Source organism: Herpailurus yagouaroundi, unplaced genomic scaffold, assembly GCF_014898765.1.
Source record: "Herpailurus yagouaroundi ecotype Mexico unplaced genomic scaffold, PumYag 188, whole genome shotgun sequence".
Taxonomy (NCBI): domain Eukaryota; kingdom Metazoa; phylum Chordata; class Mammalia; order Carnivora; family Felidae; genus Herpailurus; species Herpailurus yagouaroundi.
Window position 1 is genome coordinate 37,009,845 of NW_024412419.1, and position 23,756 is coordinate 37,033,600.

The window sequence follows — 23,756 nt, forward strand, 5'->3', positions numbered from 1 at the left end:
GGAGGAGCGGGAGGAGGCGGAGGATGTTCCCGGCGGCGGCGGCGGCGGCCGGGGCAGCGCGGGCCAGAAGCGCGGCGCGCGGAGCCCTCGGCTGCCCGGCGGAGCGCGGCGGCGGGTGGACGGCCAGTGGTCGGGTCTGCGCTGCCCCGGGGGCTCTGAACGCGAGTTCTAGGCTTTGTCTCCCGCGCTACCTTCGTGCTGACGGTCAGGGGGCTCCGGGTCGGCGAAGGGCGCGGGCAGGACGCCGCGCGGCCCGGGCTCGGACGCGACGCTCGGAAGGGAAGGGGCGGACGTGAGTTTCGGCCCGATTGCCTTCGCAGAGGAGGGTCAATGGGGTGAAGGAGGCGCGCGCTCCGGTGTCGCCTAGCGTGTAGAGTAACTTGGGGAGTTTGCAGGGGGCGCCCGGGGACGGCTTTGGGGGACTCCCCCCCCATTTGGAGGTGTTCACCTCTTAGTGTGGGTGCATTCGGGAGAAGTTCTGTCGAGTTCGGGGCGGCGCGCTACCCCCTGCGGGAGGAGGGGCGCGCGGGCTGGGAGCGGGAGGGACCGCGGGCGGGGAGCGCCCGACCCGGGCCGAGCCGCGCTCGCTCGGAGTTACAAACTCTATTGTGACGCACTTACTACGACTGACGGCCCTTGCCAAACCTTCCCCAGACTTGCTGCCCTCAGCACTTTCGGCAGAACAATGGGGCCGGAGCGGGGAACGCGGCCAGCCGCCTGCAAATCGCTGCATCTGCGCCCGCTCCTGTGCTCCAGCGCGGTATCTGATCCCGGGAAATCAGAGCCCGCTGGGAGTTTCCGACTTCTTCAAGTCGGCCCTGAGCAAAGAGCACGTGTGAATAGACTTAACACGAGCTGCTTCTCCTAAAACTTGTGTGCGTGTCCGTGTGCGTTAGAGCACCGGTCACACGTTGACGATGTAATTGTATTTTGCTTGGTGGCAGGAAGTTTAGTCCCACCCCCTCCCCTCCCCCCACCTCGCAAAGAGAGAGATAACTTTTGTTATTTTAGGTGTTATTTTTATTCTTACCTGGAAGATTGTCAGAAAAATATACCAACTGACGACTTAACGTTAAAGCATTCGCTCTTCTAGAAATGTTGAAGGAGTCCGTGAAAGTTAGCTACATTTAGTTACTTGTTACAGTTACTGTTTTGCTTAAGATAATCTTAGTTTTTATTTTACTTGCAGAAAAAAAGACCAAATGGCAAAGCAACCTTCAGATGTAAGTTCTGAGTGTGACAGAGAAGGTGGACAATTGCAGCCTGCTGAGAGGCCTCCTCAGCTCAGGCCTGGGGCCCCTACCTCTCTACAGACAGAGCAGCAAGGTAATCCTGAAGGCGAAGGGGACCGCTGCCCCCAAGGCAGCCCTCAGGGCCCGCTGGCCCCACCAGCCAGCCCCGGGCCTTTTGCTACCAGATCCCCGCTTTTCATCTTTGTCAGAAGATCCTCCCTGCTGTCTCGATCCTCCAGTGGGTATTTCTCTTTTGACACAGACAGGAGCCCGGCACCCATGAGTTGTGACAAATCAACACAAACCCCAAGTCCTCCTTGCCAGGCCTTCAACCATTATCTCAGTGCAATGGGTAAGCAATACCCGGGTAAGAGGTAGTTAACGTGTGGTTGTTTGACTGTGTAAAGGCTGTGTGTAACATTTACGTCAACCCCCCTTTTAGAAACCCTTTTACTGACTTATTCCACGTTTTGACAGGAGGGGAGGATGTGTCAAATAAGACATCAAGCCAACATTGATTTTAAATCAGGTTTTGTAGCAGCAGTAAAATACCCCCAGGATCTGCCTGTTGAGCAGTAAAGCCGGAATCCCTGTTCCTGCCTTCACTGAAGTGTAGGTGTTGTTGTAACCACTAAGACTCACTTATTAATGACCCTGTGCTTGAAGGGGACTCCGTCAGCTACAGCAAATAGCTTAAAAACATGGCTAAATGTATGGAGGGAAACGAGACAAGTTAACCATTTTCAACAAGGACGCTTTAAAGAACCGACCTTGTTTGTAAAGGCAGTACCAACATAGAACCATGGAAATGGTTTGTTTTCTACTCACATTTCTCTTTGGGCTAATTTTGTTTGCTCAGAGGTTTTAGGTATAGCACTAATAAGATTAGATTGTGGGTTTTTATTTCAGGGATTAAGCAGTGTTTTGGGGTCTGAACCAGGAGTGGCAAACATAAATGCCCAGGAAAACCTGACCAGATAATCACAGAGGGAACTGACCTTGTGGGAACTAACTATGGGAAATCAGGGAGCATTTGCACTTTTTACATTAGAACTGCCCCCAACTGTGTCTGTGTGGGTGTGTGGTCGGAGAGTAGTAGTTGTTTTCCTATTGTATAGTGCAAGATAACCCAGGGATGTAGATTTTGATGCCAAATATCCTGATGCTTAGACATTGGCAATTAATTTAGAACTTTGAAAGCACTGTGTAAGCCAGATAAAGCATCTGCAGGCTAGATTTGACCCTTGAGCCCCCAGCATGTGACTTTGAGCATGTTTGCTTCTGGCAACCTTGGTAAGGGAGTAAGTCTGTGTTGATTCAAGTCACTCTTCCCCACTCATGGAAAAGGTTCATGTCTTGATAAGGATTCACCAAAATCTTGCTTCCCATTTGGACAGATTAGCCTTTCCTGGATTAATGAAATACAAGCAAGTTGGCAGCATTATTCCTGAAGGATCCGGTATATACAGACTGTTAGAATGTAGATCACATTTTTGCCAGAAGCTAACTAAACAGTCATCAGGCTAGACATCTGATTGCTGGAACACAATGGCAAATTTGCATTTACAGATAGAATGGGGCTGTGCCTCCTAATCTTCAGATGGGGAAACCATGCAGGTCTGTCCCCATGTTACAGAATTAGAGCCTCAGAAGGTTGGTCACTTGTCAGATTGGGCACACGTGGGAAATGGCAAGCAGAGACGGCAAAAACATTGGTAACTGTGCATATTGGCTAGGTGTCTCCCGCTGCAAACTGAGATCTACTTCATTAGGATCCCTCCTTTAAGAAAAGGAGCTAGAAGTTTTATTGCTGCTACTTATTTCTCTCACTACTGTCCTGAACTCATTTAAAGCTTAGAAGTTCTCGGTGCTTGGGAATGTTTCTCTGCCCATGAAAGTGAGTTTATGAACCTGTAGCATTCTTGCTCACTGAATGAGTGAATAGGGCTTAATGGTGTGTAGTTTTAAAAACCTATGTATTTTAAGGATCCTGTGGAAGCCTTAGTTTTTCCCTGCAGACCTATGAATCCGCCTCTACAGGTGGTGGCTTGATGCATAGATAGAGTTTATCTTACCTTGTGAACCAGAAATAGTGGGTGAGATAATGTATTTTTTTTTTTTTTTTTTTTTAGTATGTATGGTAACATACTGTTTAGCGAGATTATAAGGTAAGTCCTGTTACTCCAGATGACAGATGTAAAGCTTTAGAGATCACAGTCTAAGTTATTAAAGACAGTTATGTTTATACCTGTGAAGTCAAGTCATGGATCCTGAGGTGTAATTTCATAGCACTAACTACATTCCGGTAGATTGGCATGATAACCGAGAGTTTAATGCAAGGAGTAAATGATAAGTTATAAGGAGTTTGTCTGAAGTTAGTGCATCAAGGTAAGTTTTCAGTATTTAGTTCTGGGGAGATCTGTTTGCTGGGGTGGGGGATGAGTGGGGGACTGGAGAGGACTTAGATAGATAGGAGTTTTATTAACTGCAGAATAAAATTGACAGCCTTTGTAGTCTATAACTTTTTTTCATGGTTATTCTTCTGATAGTCCGGTGCCTAAAGACCCCTGAAATCTGCTGAGTTGATAAAATTGGGTTCTGTTCTCTTTGTAGTCATGTTTAGTGTTCCTTACTCAACCATGTCCGTTAAGATCTTCAATGAAGCTTTTGATAATTTATTGCAAAACTCAATTTTTTTCTTTTTCACAAAGAAGTCTTTATGATTGGTTTTCCCCAGGGCAACACAAATGTGAGGTTATAGAGAGGTTCTCCTCTGCCAGGGGCTCCTGCTCTTTCACCCACAAAATAGTTTCTGCTCCTCGACTGGGGAAAGGAAGCAACGGATCTGGTAGCTCTGCTCCTGCATCTTTGTTCTGATGAGAAAGTCTATTCTTGTCTGGGATGTGCAGCAAGTAGATGTTTTGTTTATTCTAGAAATGCTTTCCTATTTTTCTCGATATCCCCGATTTTTCTGGAGGTCTTTAAAAAATACTCTATTTTTCCATGAGGAGAGAGAGAGGGTTCTTTTTTCTTCTTTCCTTTTTTTTTTTTTTGTTTGCTTTTACCAATCAAATTGTAGTCTCCTTACATCCTGGGTCAATTAACTTAACAAATGAGCTCTTAGTGGATAACCGATTATTCTGCCCACAATCGTTGACAGAGGTATGGGTTTCTGAGTGCCTTTGCTAGTGAGTGTGCGTATGCCATGTGCGTTTTTAATACAAATTGTGTACTGTTTTCTGCACAAGTTTGTACTTTGAAGGTGTAGTTACTGCTGGTGGAGGTAAGAGTTAAGAAAGGTCAGGATGTGCCAGTGAATATTGTGAACAGGGTGAAAGCTCCGTAATTAACAACTTCTGGGTGTCCAATGACTTAACCTTTATATTCTCTGGAACATCAGAATTCATAGGTAGGGGTTAATCGTGTTCTTGGTATTCCTCCACATGATGTGCCTAGTCCTCTTGCACCTGGCAGTTATCTGGCAGATTGTGAGCCCTCCGAGGAGAGGCATGATGTCCTGCAGATCGTAATGAGGGCCTGACAAAGAGGACATGCCCAGGAGATGTTCAGAGTTTGGAGTTTTGCCCATCAGCCTTTCCATAGAGCTACCTGAAGACAAATAAGATTTCAAAAAAAGTCTAGCAGCTGGAAAAAGACCCTGTGTGTCTCCCCTACCCCGCCAGATATTTTGAGTTATTTGGCTCTAACTATAAGGTTTATTATGTGGGGGTGACAGGTGAGGTCTGGCTCAGTGGGGAAGCCACAACTTCCCACAGCGGAGTACTGAGCACTTAAGATACAACTAGTCCAGATGAGATGTGCTTGTTCCTGTCAGTTCACACTAGAGTTTGAAAACTTCGTGGTGCATAAGAAAGAATATAAAATATCTCAGCCGTGTTCATATGAATGACATGTTGAGATATTTTTAATATACTGGGTTAAATTAAAAACGTGGGTTTGTAAATTTTTTTAGATATTTATTTTCGAGAGAGAGAGGGTGTGAGCAGGGCAGGGGCAGACAGAGGGAGACACAGAAACCAAAGCAGGCTCCAGGCTCTGAGCTGTCAGCACAGAGCCCGATGTGGGACTCGAACCCATGAACCTCAAGATCAAAACTGAGCCGAGGTCAGACGCTTCATCGACTAAGCCACCCAGGCGCCCCACCTTCACCTTTCCTAAGTGTGCAGTTAGTAGCATTCAGCGTATTGACATAGTTGTGCAACCCACTCCCAGGACTTTCTCATCTTGTAGAACTGAAACACTGTACCCATTAACTGTCGGTTCCCCACTTCCTCTCCTCCCAGTTCCTGGCAACCTTTGTTTTATCGGTGTCTATGATTTGGACTGTTGTAGATGTTTCATATAAGTGGGATTATACAGTATTGATCTTTTCATGACTGGTTTATTTCACTTAGCATAACGTCCTCAAGGTTATTCATCATTACTAGACCTTCCTTCCTTTTTAGGGCTGAATAATAGTCCATTGTATTTATGCAACATACTTGATTAATTCATTCATCCGTCATCGGACACTTGGGTTGCTTCCGTCTCTTGGCTGTTATGAATAATGCTGCTTTGAATATGGGTATGCAGATATCTCATAGATTATACTTTGGATTCTTTTTGATATGTGCAACCATCTCTTCAAAACCATGTTTTTGATTCTTTTGCATATATACCCAGAAGTGGGATTGTTGGGTCATATGGGAGTTCTATTTTTAATTTTTTGAGGAACCTCCACCGTGTTTTCCACAGTGGTCACACCATTTGATATTCCCACCAATGGCCTACAAGGGTTCCAGTTTCTCCGCTTCCTTGCCAACATTTGAATATTTGTTTTCCTTTTTTTTTTTTTTTTTTCCCCAGTAGGAACCATCCATTCGCGGTGATATCTCATTGTAGGTTTTGGTTTTTGTTTCCCTGATGATAAGTGACGTTGAGCATCTTTTCATAATGCTTGTTGGCTTTTAAATAAAATATATTTTTTATATGAATTTTATCTGTTTGTCTTTACTTTTTGAAAGTGTTTCTTCGAGAACAATGTCACATTAGCTCTGTGGCTAGCATTCTGTCTTACCTGGGTGGGCTGCTTTGCAGATGGAGGAGGTAAAGTGCAAGAATTTTTTTTTTTTTCTTCACTAGTTCCAAATGAAGTTTAGTGACTAATGGCTGTGTAGACAGTTCTAAATTTTATATCTTTTTTAAAAAAAACACTTTTTAAGATCATTACAGATTTACATGCAATTGGAAGAAATCCTACAGAGATCCTGGGGCGCCCAGCTGGTTCAGTTGGAAGAGCGTGAAACATGGATCTTGGGGTCGTGGGTTCAAGCCCCATGTTGGGTGTGGAGATTGCTTAAAAATAAAACCTTTTAAAAAAGAAAAAAGTAAAGAAATAACAACAGAGATCGTCTATGCCCTTTGCCTAGTTTCTGCCAGTGGCAACATCGTGCATACTAGTACAATATCACAGCCTGGAAGGGACGTGGATAGACTCCGGCTACCTTACTCACGTTTCCCCAGTTCCACATGTACTCCATGTTGTGTGTGTGTGTGAGTGTGTTCACTACTCTGCGATTTTATCCGATGTGGAGGTTTGTGTGATGGCCGCTACCGTCAGGATACAGACAGAAGAGTTCTAGCCCAAGCGTTCCTCATACTACCTTTTGAAAGCCACAGCCACTTCCCTTCTCCCCAACGCCTAACAACCACTACTCTAGTCTCCATGGCTCTACTTCTGTCACAGGCGACCTTTTGAGGTTAGCTTTTTTGCCCAGCGTAATTCCATTGAGATCTACCCAGGATGTTGTATAAATCAATAATCGCTTGGTTTTGATTGCTGAGCAGCATTCCACAGTATGATGTAGCACGGTGCATTGACCTGTTGAAGGACATTGGAGTTGTTTGCAAGTCATGGTAGGGACTTGGGGAGGCACTTGGGGAGGGTCACAGCCCGCACTGCGTGTCGTGCGTTATCCCCGGTACGTCTTCGGCAGCTGCCAGTTGAAGACCAAGGGCACAGGCTTCCTTCAGGTGACTGGCCATGACGCTGTACCATGGCAACAAACTGCCACTGTGGACAGTTCCCTATGGGTTTTTGCGTGTACATGAGTTTCCGTTCCCAGAAGTGCAGTTGGTGGAACACATAGCGGTTTAGTTTTTTAAGACACTGCGCAGCTGTTTGCCAAAACGGCACTGCCGTTTCGTGTCCCCGTCAGCAATGTATGAGGGATCCGGTTCTTCTAGATCTTAGCTAGAATTTGGTGTCATCACTATTTGTTTTAGCCATCCTGACACATGCCTCATTATTGTAATTTGCATCTCCCTCCTGGCTAATGATGTTGAATATATTTTCATGTGTCCCTTTGCATATGTACGCCTTCTTCCGTGAAGTTGCTGTTTCTGTCTTTTGCTCATTTTCTAATTGGATTGTTGGGGTGTTTTACTCCTTCACTCTTTTTGAGAGCTCAGACCCATCCTAGATTCCAGTCAGGTTTGGGATTTGCAGATAGTTTCTCCCAGTCCCAGGTCCCAAGAGTTTTGCTTAGTTGTTTTTGTTTTTTGTTTGTTTTGCCAAAACTTTTATGGTTTGACATTTTACATTTGGATCTATGATTCATGTTCATTGAGTTTAAGGTCTGAGATGTAGATCGATGTTTATTCGTTTTGATTATAGGTACCTGGTTGCTCCTGCACCATTTATGAAATTTGTTACCCTTTTTCCACCTACCGTTAACCCTTGAACCCCTCAAGGTGAGGGGCGTGAGCCCTCTGCACAGTCAAAAATCCATGCATAACTTTTGACTCCCCCCAGACTTGACTACTGTTAGGCTACTGATAGCCTGCTTTTCACTGGAAGCCTTAGCAATAACACAAAACTGTCGATGAACACATATTTTGTATGTTACACGTATCGAATACTCAGTTCTTACAGTAAGCTAGAGGAAAGAAAACGTTACTGAGAAAATCATAAGGAAGAGGAAATCCATTGACAGTACTATACCACATTTATTGAAAAAAATTCACCTATTAGTAGACCTGGTTGTTTAAGGGTCAACTATAATTGGCTGTGCACCTTTCTTAAAAATTAGTGTGTTTTTGTGACTCTGTTTCTGGGTTCTCTTTTGTGTTCCATCGAACTGTGTGTCTGTCCCTCCGCCAATACCACACTTTGATTACTCTAGTCACGTACGAGGCCACAGTAATGGATAGAGTGATTCCTCAGATTTTATTCTTTTTTTTTTTTTTTTTTTTTTTCTAAAATTGTTTTAGGTAGGTCCTGTGCCGTTTCATCTATATTTTTGAATAAGCTTATCACTGCCTACAAAAACCCTGCTGGGGTTTCAATAGGAATTGTGTTAAACTTAACAGATCAGTTTGGGGGAGAATTTGCGCCTTCACTATGTTGAGTCTTCCGATCCATAAACAGATGTCTCTTCAAGTTTTTAGGTCTATGGGTTTTGTAATTTTCAGCATACAGATCTCATACATGTTTTCTTAGATTTCATTTCCTTGGGAGCAATTATTAATGGTGTTATGTTTTTAAACTTACTTTCTAAACATTCATTTTTAATAAATAGAAATGCCGTTCATATTTGTGTGTTCTTGGATCTTGGAGCTTCGCTGAACTCCGTAATTTCTTGTAAATTTCTTGGGCGTCCTATGTAGACAGTCTTGTTATCTGCAAATAGGAAGTTTTACTTCTTCCTTTTTGATCTGTGTGCATTTTCTTTCTTTTTCTTGCTCTATTACAGTGGCTAGAACTTCTAGTGCTCTGTTGAATGAGAGCAGACATACTTGCCTTATCCCCAGTGTTAGAGGGAAAGCTTTCAGTCTTTAACCAATGAGTGTGTTATTAACTGCAGCTGTTTTGTTTTTTATTTTTTTGGTTTTTTTTTCAACGTTTATTTATTTTTGGGACAGAGAGAGACAGAGCATGAGCGGGGGAGGGGCAGAGAGAGAGGGAGACACAGAATCGGAAACAGGCTCCAGGCTCTGAGCCATCAGCCCAGAGCCCGACGCGGGGCTCGGACTCACGGACCGCGAGATCGTGACCTGGCTGAAGTCGGACGCCCAACCGACTGCGCCACCCAGGCGCCCCTTGTTTTGTAGATGTTCTTTAAAAAGATGAAGAAGTTTCTCTTTATTTCTGAATTGCCGACAGTTTTTAGCATGAATGGAATAGGTATTAGATTTTATAAAATTTTTATTCTGCATCAGTTGATGTGAATTTGTGAGTTTACTTATTTTAATCTGTTGATGTGGTGAGTTACATTGATTTTCAGTGTTAGTCTACCTTACTTGCCTGGGATAAGTCCTTCTTGGTCAGGGTATAGTTCTTTTCATACATTGCTGCACTGGATTGAATTTGCTAGTACTTTGCACCTAAGTTCCTGAGAACTGTTTACCTGTTGTTTTCTCTTCAGACTGTTCTTGTTTTGATCAGGGCCTTTACAGTGTTTTGGGAATGTTCCCTTCTCACTTTTCCAGAAGAGATTGTGTAAGATTCGTATTAATTCTTCAAATGTTTCGGTAGAGTTCTCTAATGACAACATGTAGACCTGAAGATTTCTTTCTTGCTGAGGAGGGGAGAGGGTGTCTTTAAATTACAAATTCAGTTTTTTAGTGTTTGTAGGACTCTTCAGGTTGTCTCTTTCATCTTGGTTGAATTTCAGTAGTTTGTGATTTCAAGGGCTTGGTCCATTGCTTCTAAGTTGTTGAATGTTGGGTATTTAAAGTGTTTATGTTGTTCTCTTATTATCTTTAGTGGGTGCAGGATCTGTTGTGATAGCCCATTTCATTCTTGATATTGGTGATTTAGGTTTTCCTATTTTTTTAACCTTATCAGTCTTTCTGGAGGTTTATTGGTTTTATTTTTTAAAATCAGCTTTTTTGTCTCATTCATTTTACTCTCTTTTCCTGTTTTCAATTTTATTGCTCATTTTTATTTCCTTTAGTTTGCTTTGTGTTTGTCTTTTCTAGTTTCTTGAGATAGGAACTTGGAGTGATGTTTTGAGACTTTTCCTCTCTTCCACCGTAAACATTTAGTGCCATAAATTTCCCTTCACCACTGCTTTACCTGTGTCTGACAGTTCTTGGTATATTGTGTTTTCATTTTCATTACAGTTCTTTTTTTGTTTGTTGGTTTTTTCATTTTCAATGACTTTCACGTGTTTGTATTTCCTTTGCGATTTCCTCTCTGACCCTAGATTATTTAGAAGTGTGTTGTTTCGTTTCTGAGCGCATAGCGATTACCTTGTCCTTCTGTTACTGTTTTCTTGTTTGATTCCATTATGGTCAAAGAATACATTGTGTATGATTTCAGTTCTTTTAAACGTGTTGAGGTCTGTTTTGGTAAATGATCCATGAGTGCTTGAAAAATGTCTGTATTCTGCTGTTGGTTGGAGCGTTCATTATACATTTACCGGTTGATCAGATCTTAGTGGCTGAATTGTGTTGTCCAGTTCTACATCCTCGCTGATTTTCTGTCTGGTAGTTCTGTCAGTTGCTGAGACAAATGGTGTTGATGTCCCCAACTGTAAGTGTATTTCTCCTTTTAAATCCATCAGATTTTGCTTCATATATTTTTGAGGCACAGCTGTATGGTGTTCACACATACTGAATTGTTAACTTATTCCTATTGGATTGATCCTGTTATCATAAAGGCTACTTTATGTGATGTCAATATAGCTACTCGTGCTTTTTTTCAAAAAAAATAAGGCTGTTTACCTGGCATATTTTTTCCCACATCTTCAGATAATACTGTAATCCACTCCCATCAAATCTGTCTTCTAAATGGTGAATTTAGATCATTTACATGTATGGTAATTGTTAATATGTTAAGGCTGAAGTGTGCCATTTTATTGTCTTTCTGTTTCCTCTGTTCCTATATGTGTTTGTTTTTTTGTGGGGTTTTTTCGTTTTTTGGTTTTTTTTAAACCTTGCTGTGGGAGCCACCTGGGTGGCTCAGTTGGTTAAGCATCTGACTCTTTATTTGGGCTCAGGTCATGATCTTACGATGTGTGAGTTTGAGCCCCACTTCAGGCTCTGTGCTGACAGTGCGGGGCCTTCTTGGGATTCTCCCTCTGTAACTCTCTCTCTGCGCCTCCCTCCCAAAAATAAATAAACTTTGAAAATAAAAAATTAAATAAGTCAAAATAAGTAAATCTTACTGTGTGTTATTTGGGCATTTTTTAGGATTCCATCTTGATTTATTTCTAGTGTTCTTTGTTTCTAAGTTTTTTTTTTTCTTAAGTAATCAGTGTACCCATCATGGTGCTCAAACTCAACAACCTTGAGATCAAGAGTCATATGCTCCACAGACTGAGCCAGCTAGGCGCCCTTGTTTTTAAATACATTGTTTAGAATAATGTCCTTAGTGATTGGGCAGTTATACAGATGTAATTTGTTATGATCTATTGGCATCAATGGTATCAATGTTTTTTATTTCATCTGCAGTGTGGACACCTTACATCCATCGAGATCCCTTTACATGTCCCACTTTTCAAATATAATTGTCTTTTTTTTTTTTAATTTTTTAATGTTTATTTTTGAGAGAGAGAGAGAGACAGCCAAGTGGGGGTGGGGCAAAGAGAGAGGAGAAACAGAATCTGAAGCAGGCTCCAGGCTCTGAGCTGTTAGCACAGAGCCTGAGGTGGGGCTCGAACCCATGAACCATGAGATTGTGACCTGAGTTGAAGTCAGATGTTTAACTGACTGAGCCAGACAGGCACCCCTCAAATGTAATTGTCTTAAACATTTCCTCTATGGGGCGCCTGGGTGGCTCAGTCTGTTAAGCGTCTGACTTCAGCTCAGGTCATGATCTCACTGATCGTGAGTTCAAGTCCCACGTCGGGCTCTGTGCTGACAGCTCAGAGCTTGGAGCCTGCTTCCGATTCTGGGTCTCCCTCTCTCTCTCTGCCCCTCCCCTGCTCATGCTCTGTCTCTCTCTGTCTCTCAAAAAATGAATAAACGTTAAAAAAAATTAAACATTTCCTCTATATACGTTGAGCACCATATCTGATGGCATCACATTTTTTGCTTCAGCCATCAAATATACCTTAAGCTCTTGGAAAATAGGCTAGGTTATTATATTCACCCCTATCTTTTCCCCATTTCAGTATTCTTCCTTTCTGAAGTTCTAGCCTCCTGTTACTCCCTTTCTGTTCAGAGGACTTTGTTTAGTCATTTCTTAACAGTAGGCCTGCTAGCAACAATCCTTCAGTCCTGCGTTTGAGAGAGTCTGCGTTTCCCCTTCATTCCAGAAGGCTATTTTCAGTGGCTATAGAATTCACAGTCCATGGCGGTGGTTGGTTGGTTTGTTTTGTTTTTTTCCTGAACTTAAAAGACATGCCCCTTCCTTCTGGCTCTCATTGTTTCAGATGAGAAGTCTGCCATCATTCAGATATTCTCCTAGAAGTAACAAGTCCTTTCCATCTGGCAGCTTCCGAGGGTTTTTTGTTTCTTCGTTTCCAGAAGTTTAATTATGTGGCTTAGATTTCTCTGGGTTTATCCTTTTTGATGTTCACTCAGTTGGTTACATTTGTGGTTGTAGGTTTTGTGCCAAGTTCGGGAAGTTTTCAGCCATTATGTCTTTGAATATTTTCTCAGTGCCTCCTCTCTTTTGGAACTCTGATGACAAAAGTGTATTTTCGTGGTGGTCTCACAGATCCCTGAGACTCTTAGTTTTCATTCTGTGTTCTCTTTTTGGACTGAGTAAATTCTGTGGACCTAGCCTGGTGTCCGCTGATTCTGTGGCCTGTTGTTCCCCACTCTAATACTTGGCCCAGCCAGTGAAGTTTGGGGTTTCTTCCCCCCCCCCCCCCTTTGTTGCATTTTTCAATTCTAAAATTTTTGCTTGCTTCCCACCAGGTGAGGTGCAACCTCAGATCCTTCTTTGGCCTTGCTGATACTTCCCGGCAAAAGTGGTACACCAAATCGCGTGGCTCCATTGAGTTCATTTGGGGGGATATGCTTGGTTCCTCGCAGCCCCTGCTGACCCCTGGGAGGGGGAAGTGGTGGAGGGCTGACTCCCAGCTCGACTCCTGCAGGGTGGAGACTAAAGCTCAGCTCCTCTCGCCTCCTCGTTGCCGCCAGAGTGCAGGTGAGGGGTAGAATACCAGCCCTGCCTCCCGCCACCCTGTTCCCTGCATGATGCTGGGTATGAGTTCCCGATCATTCTCCTTCATGTCAGAGCAGAGTGGAGGCCCAGTGACCCACTGGGTCTCACAGACTCCCAAGACTAGGGTGAGGAAAACCTATGGGCCACCAGCCCTGTTTCCTACCACCTCGTTCAGTCTCATACCTGCTCAGCTCCCCGCTGGGCCTTCCCCTAACCAGTGGCAGGGGAAGTGATGTGCTGACTTGCCCTGACTTGTTCTGTCTCATTGCTCACTGATGCTTGGTGCGGGTGAAGGCCCAGCTTGTTACTGGGCCTGCAGATAGAGGGTACGTGCCCGTACGTGTGTGTGCGTGTGCGCGTGCGTGCGCACGCGCGCGCGTGCAGTGGCAACTGACCTGCCACGTGCCACCTCCTCGCTGCTTAGTGGGGGGCCAGCTTGCTGCTGGGCCCCACCAGCGCTACCCTGGAAGGGGAGTGAACATAATCTGCTTCCACTGGCCAGGGATGAGAGAGCTACCCACGTGATTTCCCCAGCACCCCTCTGGCAGGGCAGCCGTGTCGGCCCCGCCTGCTTGTGCCAGGCAGAGGTTGGCAGCTCAGCTCCCCTTTCGCCTGCTGACACAAGCTGGGGGTGGGATCAGAGCACGAACACCTCCCACCGAGCAGGGGATGGGTGGATGATCCACCCCTGGCTTGGCCACGCCGACACTGCAGCACGTGGTGGTCAGCTGGGGTAGGGCAGGTGTTGCCAAGGGGTTTTCTGTTGCAAGGCCACCCTTTCCCCAGTGCTTTGGCTGGGGAGAACTCGCTTCCCCGGGAGCTCTTTGCGTCTGTGACCATTGGAGACCCTCTGCGGCACCTTGTCCAGGATATATGGAAAACGGTGAGGAAGCTGGGGACCTCTCTGCCATGTCATTCCCCGAGTCCCGGGGTCCCCAAGCAGCCTACCTTCTTCTTTCCCCTTTCAGTATTTAAAAAAAAAAGTTTCGGGGTGCCTAGGTGGCTCAGTCAGTTAAGTGTCCGACTCTGAATTTCAGCTCAGGTCTTGATCTCATGTTTGTGAGTTCAAGCACCATGTCGGATTCTCTCTCCCCCTCTTTCTCTGCACCTCACATCCATGCTCACTTTCTTTCTCAAAAAAAAAAAAAAATTAATGCTTATTTATTTATTTTGAGAGAAAAAACAGGAGAGGGGCAGAGAGAGAGGGAGAGAATCTGAAACAGGCTCCACACTGTCAGCACAGAGCCTGACTTGGGCTTGATCTCATGAACCATGAGATCATGACCTGAGCCAAAAGCAAGAGTCAGACACTCAACTGGCTGAGCCACCCAGGTGCCCCTAGCATTTTCTTGTCTGTTGTGTTCTCCCTAGGGTTTTTAGTAGCACGAGGTTGGACTTGGGGGAATGGGTGGGGCGACCCTACCTTGGTGGCACTAGAAATCTCTCTTTTTTTTTTTAATGTGTGTTTATTTTTGAGAGAGAGAAGGGAGAGAGACAGAGCACAAGTGGAGGAGGGGCAGAGAGAGAGGGTGACACAGAACGCAAAGCAGCTCCAGGCTCTGAGCTGTTGGCCCAGCACCTGACGTGGGGCTCAAACCCACGAACCATGAGATCGTGACCTGAGCTGAAGTCGGCCACTTAACCAACTGAGCCGCTCAGGCTCCCCTGTATCTTCTTTTAACTAAATATTTATGATGGGTATTGATTGGTTCTGATTGCAAAGTACTACTCGGAATTTTGGCCGTCACCTCTTACACCCTCTGTTTTTACCCTATGGGATAATAGAGTTGAGAGGGGATTGGGCAATAGTCCCAGCCATTGTTTTCAGATAATAACTACGGTGCCCCTATAGGTGTAACTGCCTTGCGTGTGATCCTGGTGGTGAGCCTGTAAGGTGTACCTACACCTTGCTTCTCTCAAATGTACTGCCTGAAAACCAAATGGGTGACTCAAGTCAGATTCTGCATGCCAGAGGGGAACTCCTTATTGGAGAAGGTCTAGCTCTGTAGTCCTGCATGATTGGACTATAAGGCAGGAAAAAAGAGATAAATAGTCTATTGATTTGTGTTGTGGTATTAGATTCGAAGAAATGCATGTAATTGCCAATTGAATGCTAGACAGTCTAATATTTTGCCTCCTGACATATCAATGAATTAGAACACTTGCCCAGTGCCCAGGTCTCCTTGTGCCCCTGGTCTGTGGTCACCCTGCCTGTGTTGGGGCAGGGGACTCTCCTCGGACCACCACCTCTCCCTGCCTCACGCACCATGTCCCACACCGGAATCCAGTTGTCTCCTTTCCTTTCTGTGGAGAACGAAGCCTCCGTCTTCCGACATACTCCCTATGTGACAAAACGTCTAGCTGCTTTCTCATCTGCTCAGTGTCCTCAAGTTGTTCTGCTTGGTCAGTGGCCAGGACCCGTGGTAGGGCATGTGACCCGAGACTGCTTTCCTTCTCTCTGGAGGTCCTATTGACACAGACCAGACACCTGTCCTGTAAGACCTTGTGGACTCGGTCCCGTGCTGTGCTCCGGGCTCTAAGCACCCTGCTGCCCACCCACCCTCAGACCCTGCTCTGCAGGCACAGAGCAGAGAGCCTGACATTCCTTTCTTTTGCAGGAAATACTCAGCGAAATGCATGTACCGAGGGCACAGGGGGGGTTGTTCATCCTGACATTATTTATCCCAGCCAAAAAAAAACTATTGACTGTCTTAATGGTTTGGGGAAAATCTCTAAACTACTACACATCCTTCTGACAGACTGTGGTGCTGTCATCCTAATGACATTAAGAAGAAGAATGACGTGGCAGATGCTTCTGGCATAAAGTTAAGTTAAAAACGGTTACAAAGTTGTTGAGGACATCGTAGTGTTTTAGTCTGTCTTTGCTGCTGTAACAAAAATAGCACCAACTAGGTGGCTTAACCAGGAAACATTGATCTCACACTTCTAGAAGCTGGAAGTCTGAGATTAGGGTGCTAGCATGCTCAAGCTCTAGGGGAGGGCCCTCTTCCTAAACTTATAGACAGCCACCTTCCCTTGTGTCCTCACGTGATGGAGAGAGAGCAGGCCAGCTCCCTGACCTCGGATAAAGGCACTGGTCCCATTCATAAAGGCTCCACACTCATGACGTAATCACCCCCTAAAGGCCCCGTCGCCTAATACCATCACGCTGGAGATTAGGTTTAGCATAGGAGTTTTGTGGGAGGCACAGACAGTGGAGTTCAAGAAGTTTGTAAGTGTAACAGATTCGAAGGAAAATATATCAAAATGTTAAAAGCAAATATTTTGTGTTCAAGTGTCCGGTGGTCTTATCTGTGTGCCTTTTTGTACAGCGTGCACAATCACGACTGGCATTTATAATAGAATAAATCCGGGGCGCCTGGGGGACTCAGTTGGTTGAGCGTCCGACTTCAGCTCAAGTCGTGATCTCACGGTTTGTGGGTTCGGGCCCTGCATCGGGCTCTGTGCTGACAGCCTGTTTCAGATTCTGTGTCTCCTCTCTCTCTGCCCCTGCCCCACTCACGCACTGTCTCACTCTGTCTCTCAAAAATCAATTAATGTAAAAAAAAAAAAAAATTATAGAATAAATCAACAATATGTATGCTATATTTTGTCTTAATTTTAATCTTCATTTTTGGCATCCCCGGCAGCTTGTCACCGTGACACGTTCATCTTCCCGTACGACTCAGTGTTAAGTACCATGCCCCTTATGTTGGTAAAGGTTTCATCTGGGTAACATCAGGCTTGTGGCCCACCACCGCAAGTAATCCGCATGGACATTAGCCCCCAATAGACTCTTGTGGGGTCGGCTTTTTATTTAGCGAAGTATTTTTATTGTGAACGTCTCCGTCCAGAGGGGTCACAGCTTGCTTCAGCACCGGTGGACTACTGCTGTGTCACCTGCAGGGCCGTGCGTCAGGCTGGGGCAGGGTCTAGACGGAACCCCAGCTGTTCCCAGACATGCCGAGGACCTTGGCAGACCTGTTTTTCTGTCTGATGAGCTTGTTTTCTCATGGATCAAATGAAGACAGAAGTGCTCACCACTGGGGGGTTGTGGGGAGCTTCCACATAAGCTACCAGAAAGCATCCGATGGGACCTCAGTCACTAATTTTCCTTGCTCCTCAATGACCTGTTGCAGCCATGGCGGGTCAGCAAGTGTGATGGTCATGAGTATTCTCTCCTACTTTCTGTAGAAAGAAGCTGTTTGAGGAGTTTAGGAAACTCACAGGGAAGTGAATTCATTTGGAAATGCTACTGTAATTCTAAGTCCCTCAGGTCCCACAGCAAACATACAAGCAAAAAAGATCCTTTCTAGAAACTTGCCTGGTGGGGGTGGGGAAGGGAGGTCTGAATCACCCCTAACCTGCCCATGACCCAACACATCACCCTGAAAAGAACCTTGGTGTGGTTGGCAAATCTTTGGACCGTCGAGAGACATCTGGAAACCACACTGTCTGAGCTGGGCCTGCATCAGGTACACCTGTGGGAAATGGCCCATTGCACTTGGCAGAAACTTGACTTCAGTGTATTTGGAGAAAGGTCTTGAGACAAGGCATAGGCTGAACCACTTTTTCCTGCAGTCAAAAGTGAAGCAAACGTTTTCAAAATGAGGTATTTTGCTTGTTGGTTTCACACGAGAAATATTTGTTGCCTGTATAGAATTAAGAAGTTTTAAAACAGCTTTTTCTTTCTCCCTTTGAGGGAATTTATGCTCCTTTGGCTGTTAAATTTTGGGTTTTGTTTCTGAGTGAATGAATCACGAAAGCTTCTTGAGAACTTGTCTTCACGAGCTATGAGGTGGTGACCAATGCCAACAGTTAGAGCGCACACCATTTCCCTGATGGGCGAGCTTAAGCTCCATTGGTTAAGATCCTGTGCCTTCGGGGTTTGAAGTATTTGCTTAGAATGGGTATGGTATCCCAGTGTCCTCCGGGAAACCCCAATTCACTTGGTATTTTCTCTGTTCTCTACCCTGAAGCAGATCCCCATGGTTTGTGAATAGAGTTGTATCTCAGCCAGTGATGGAGAGAACCAGCCCCTGCAGACAGTCGTCTTCTGTTCTTCCTGGGCCACATGTACCCATGGGCCTGCATGAGACCAGGGTCCGTGCTTGAGTTACATCCTAAGCCTGTCTCCCCTTCTCTCTAATGTCTGCACCCAAAGAGGACACAGGCCAGTTGATGGCATGGGTTGTATCTCCAACCCTGAGACCAGGATTATCTGTCCTGTTCAGAAACAGAGCTCTCAGGATTTGCAAATGGGTTTGAGGGCACATCTAGTGTTGGATGTGGGAACTCGGGCATTTGGCACTCATAACTTCCTCTCTGCCCCGTGCATGATGCTTGCTTTAATTTAGGCTTTGTTGACCTTCTTTAGGAGTGAAGATGGCTTTAGAGCTAGAAATTTTTTTAATGTTTGTTTATTTTTGAGAAAGCATGAGTGAGCAGGGGAGGGGCACAGGGAGGAGAGGAGAGAGAATCCCAGGTAGGCTCCGCAGGATCGGCGCAGAGCCCAGTGTGGGACTTGATCCCGCAAACTTCGAGATCATGAACGGAGCCGAGATCAAGAGTCGGGACACTTAACCGACTGAACCTCCCAGGTGCCCCCCAAGCTAAAATCTTTTAAAAAATGGAATCAGTCATTTCACTCTGAGAAGGGTGTATGCGTTCAAATTGAAACAGGTTCAACATGATGATTCTCCACTATATGAGTTGCTCTGCGAACTTTCTTTTTCCCCTTAAACATGTCCCGTTCCTGGACCAGAGCATTCTTCCTATTCCATTTACTGAAGTGTTTGTTTGTTGTTTATTTATTTATTTTTGAGAGAGAGAGAGAGAGAGAGAGAGAGCACAAGCTGGGGAGGGGCAGAGAGTGAGGGAGACACAATCTGAAGCAGGTTCCAGTCTCCGAGCTGTCAGCACAGAGCCGGACCTGGGGCTCAAATCACGAACTGTGAGATGAGATCATGACCTGAGCTGAAGTCGGATGCTTTACTGACTGAGCCACCCAGGCTTCAGCCCCTACTGAAGTGTTTTAATATAACCAAATTGTGGATTTAATGAGTAATTTGAGACTTTTTTTAAAAAGCTGGTTTCAGCAGAAAGGACCTACCTTTTTCTTACCGATGGATGTGTGTCTGTGAAAGTGTATGAGATGAGTTGAGTTTGTCAACCTTAGTTTATTGAGAGTTAACTTTTCTATGGAATAAGTGTGTTAGAGGACAGACTAACAGATTTCTTGGGTTCTTTTTGGTTTGTTTTTGCACCTCTTGAGAAATTTCTCAACACAAAGTAGTCTAGAAATGAATTCTAGATATATGTTATGTTAGTTATGTATTTGAATTTAGACTTCAGTTTTACTTATACCTGAGCATAAATTCTACTAAACTAGTTAAAACAAGTTATCAACATAAGAAAACAGTTTGGTGCATAATGGCAGGAGCCCAAACATTTGTAGATTTAATAAGAATTCAAGTAATATTTAAAGCAATATATGAATGCCCACGACTCCCTCTTTTTTTTCACTTGGGTTTTCCCATTGTGCTTATTTAAAGCTTAGAACTGTGTTTTCTGTGAGGAAAGCCCGGCATATTATATATACCAGCTTTGTTTTCTGTCTAGTTCTTTTTATTGATAGTACGTCATGAAGTGTGGGAGTGGAAAGTTACAGAAGGTGACCCAGTCCAGTCTTGATCCCTCCACTGACCCATTACAGCCCCTGGGCCTCGTCCCACAACCTGGCTGGGCACCAGTGTCCTCTCTTGACGTAGAAGGGTGTCACAGCCATTCAGTAGTGGTCAGAGGGCTGGGGGCGGGGCTTGTGCTGAATTAGAACAACCCCAGTTGAATCTGTATTGCACAGGGGCTTCTAAGCACAGGGGTGGCCAAACTGTTTTGCCCCGTTGATGAGCGCGTCAAGCATCAGAGCTGGGCCAGTAGCCGTGTCCACCCCCGAGGGGTAACGGGTACTGGGGAGGAAGAGGAAGAATGTGTGAACCAGAACAGACATAAGATCTTCAAAAATCACCAGACCTGATGGTCTTTCGGCACAGAATTGCACACAACTTCGGCTTGGGCTTGCACCAGTGGTGACACTAGCTTCCGTGCTTTTCCCGTGCGGGAGGACACGGCACACTTACTTCCGTAACATTTGTATGGTTTACAGGTGAGGCCTGGGGTTCTCCCTCAGCACAACTGCTCAATGGTGCACAAGTTATGTGGTGTCTTGAGCGTTAGTGCGGGCTGGTCAGTGGAGGAAGGAACTTGAGGCTCAAACCGTCGTCCTCATTCATCCATCATTCACGGTACCACTCTGGGGTTCCGCTGGCTTGGGCCTTCCAGTATTCTTCTTTTATATGCAGCGGTAAATTCTCATAGCATTTCTCTTTCTTACCGTGTTTCCTACACAAGGCTGTGGGGCCTGTGTTCGCCTGTGTCCCTTAGAGGCGGGATACCCTGCCTTCAGCATCAGTGTGTGTGTGCTCAGTCAAGACGCACAAGCTTTGTGAGTTTTCTAGGGAGGAGCCAGACAGCCTGACTCTGACAGATCTGGGTTTTAAGAACGGATTTTTAACCATTAAATGTCCAAGCTCAACAATTACATCTTTGTGATTACACAAAAGAGGGCCTGGGATTCAGGTGTAAAGTTTGTCTCTCTTCTCCTATGATGCAAGGTGAAAAGAGGCGGCTCCCTTTCGTGAATTTGTGTTATGTGAGACGCTTTCAGGGTGCCTCAGACTTCTGCTGTGTCACCACTGCCCGTACATCTCTGCTAACAGGTTCGTGTTTCACTTTGTGTATAGCTGTGATGAATCCTAACTGCGTGAATGAGATTGATAGACTTTTGTGTGTTTTGATGAAAACTGCTTAACACGGCGCTTCTTAGGCCTCTGTTTTTGCCCCAGGTCTTGGTGTTCGCTATCACTGAGATGAAATACAGTGACTTTCAGGCCTTAATGTGAATTAGAAGAGATTTTTGTCACCTGTTTCCTGGTGCCAGTGTTAAATTTCGTAAAGGAAGCCACACTTACTCTGTAGTCAGGAATTTTTATATTTGTGGTTTAAATTTTCATTTCCTCCCCGAGATGAGATTTTTGGCTAGGAATAACATGTAAGTTACCGAAAGGTAGTAACTTCAAATTGTTTTTAACATTTCCTTCTTAAGGAACGGTACCAAATTAATGTATGGCACCAAAATGTAGTAACTTGAAAAAAGTTTTTAACACTTTTTTCCTAAGTGAACTAATGTGTGGAGTTGTACGTTCCTTTTTTTTTTAATTTTTTTTTTTAACGTTTATTTTTGAGACAGAGAGAGACAGAGCATGAACGGGGGAGGGTCAGAGAGAGAGGGAGGCACAGAATCCGAAACAGGCTCCAGGCTCTGAGCTCTCAGCACAGAGCCCGACGCGGGGCTCGAACTCACGGACCGCGAGATCATGACCTGGGCTGAAGTCGGACGCTTAACCGACTGAGCCACCCAGGCGCCCCTATACGTTCCTTTTAAAAGGTCTCTGAAAAACACTTTTTCTTCATAGTTGTGATGGAGTAAATGGTGGAATAAACTGGATAGAAAATTGCATACACTATCAGTAGAAGGGACGTAGGGTTTATGTCTCTGTCTTAAAGCAAGCTCAGAACTGCTCTCCGTTTGACTCTACTTAGTTTGGGGGTTATTTTTATTTGTTTTTCAAAATAGGATGGCACAGTCCAATCCTCTGTAATCCTCTGAAAGAAATTTAAGCTATAGAAATAGAGCTGCAGCTGTGCAGAGACTTGGTGTGGCTAGGGTCAGTGGAGGGAAAGCAGAGAGCAGTGTCCTGTGTCTGCCCCTGGTCGTCATTCCTAGTACAGTCCTCCACCACCCGCTGCTCAGGGCAGCACGTTTCAGGAGCGCACCAAGGGAACCAGGGTGGTCATGGTGGGTCTTCCCGAGTCACGTGGAAGGGGGCGCCTGGGCGGCTCAGTCGGTTAAGCCTCCGACTCGGTTTCGGCTCAGGTCATGATCTCACGGTTTGTGAGTTCGAGCCCCGTGTTGGGCTCCACGCTGACAGTATGGAGCCTGCTTGGGCTTCCCTCTCTCTGCCCCTCCCCTGCATGTGCTCTTTCTCTCAAAAGAAATAAATAAACTTAAAAAAAAAAATGGCACATGGAAGGAACTGGTTTAGGACCAGGTTTGGGGCATGTGGTGACTTCAAAAGAGGGGTGACGATTGAGAGTGATTATAGATTATCTTTATAGGCCCAGGAGACGCGTTAGATTGAGAATAGGGGTGGAAAGGTTTAGCTCCCTCTAAGGAAAATCTTTGTAGTGCCCAATGCCCTTCAGTGAGGACCGCACTGCCTCTGGACAAAGCATGTCACCTCTGCCAGGCAGTGGGCACACAGGGCAGGTGACCTGGCATCGTGTCGCAGACGGCCCCTGTACCCAGCGTCCCACCTGCCTGAGATGCTGGGCTTCTGCTGTGGCTGAGAGCTAGCAGGTATGCCCCAGTACATAGACCTGAGAACTCCGTCTGCATTTGCTCCCAGCACATCACTGGCTTCTAGTAAAGATGTAAATATGGTGGGCGGGGCAGGGGGGTGTAGCTCAGGTGAGCTGGGGAACTGGGTCTCCTGATGTTGCATAGTAAGTGAGTGAAAAGGCACAACACACATCGGTCTTAATGCCTTAGATTCAAACTTCATTGGCTGAAGCCTAATGGTAGACAGGGAAAGATTATGAATGCCGGTTTCCAGACTTCTGTCCAACAACGCAGCCTTGGTTTACTGGCAGTTTCCGAATGGTCAGACTGGAAATGGATCAAAGCAGCTTGTTTTGACTTTCTTACTCAAGGCCACGTAAAAGTGTAGGCACCACCCACTGAAAGGAGTGGGTACAAAATACTGGCTTCCTCTCATGAGCTTCATTGCTTGCGGTGGTATATCCCAGCAGCTGTTTGCAAAGCTCTGTCTTGAATTCATGCGACCGCCCAGGCTCGACACCGATGTGTACCAAGGGAGAACAGATGGAGGAACTTTCTGAGCACCGATGCTAACTATGATCACTGTGTTCCATTTCTAATTGCTCTCATTATTCTCCAGTGGCTCAGTGGAATTGATGCAAGTTTACCAACAAATAAAGCGATGCAAGAGAGAAACAGGCCCGTGTGCGTGTGCACGTGGTGAAATTGGTCTCTAGCTCAGTTTCCGAGAATCATCAGTTTCTGAAGGCGATTCTGATAGCATTTTCTGCGGCAAAACTTACTAGAGTGGTAGTTGTCTTTTCCCCTGTGGCCACCTGGGAATCCTGGGGCAGGTGAGACAGCCTGACCACTCGGGTGGGTTTCCTAAGGAACTCTCGGCAGGCTGGCAGGCTGTTTTCCTTTTTTCCTCTTGTAAGCTGCGGATCACTGTGCCTTGATATTT

General features: G+C 45.4%; 1 protein-coding gene across 11 annotated transcripts in view; it reads left to right on the forward strand.

Moving 5' to 3' along the window:
* BCL2L11 (BCL2 like 11) overlaps nt 1-23,756 on the forward strand; it is a 49,294-nt gene that overhangs the window by 1,760 nt on the left and 23,778 nt on the right. For 3 of the 11 annotated variants that reach the window (XR_005797305.1, XR_005797306.1, XM_040496712.1), the window contains exon 2: nt 1,190-1,584. Coding sequence is in view for 9 of the 11 variants with exons in the window: in XM_040496712.1 (XP_040352646.1) it covers nt 1,203-1,584 (382 nt within the window). In the remaining 2 variants the exon portion in view is untranslated. Of the gene's footprint in view, nt 1-59; nt 293-576; nt 761-1,189; nt 1,585-3,364; nt 4,258-15,523; nt 16,792-21,026; nt 21,132-23,756 lie in introns of those variants that run through there. The other 8 variants (XM_040496715.1, XM_040496720.1, XM_040496714.1 and 5 more) reach the window with 7 other exon arrangements.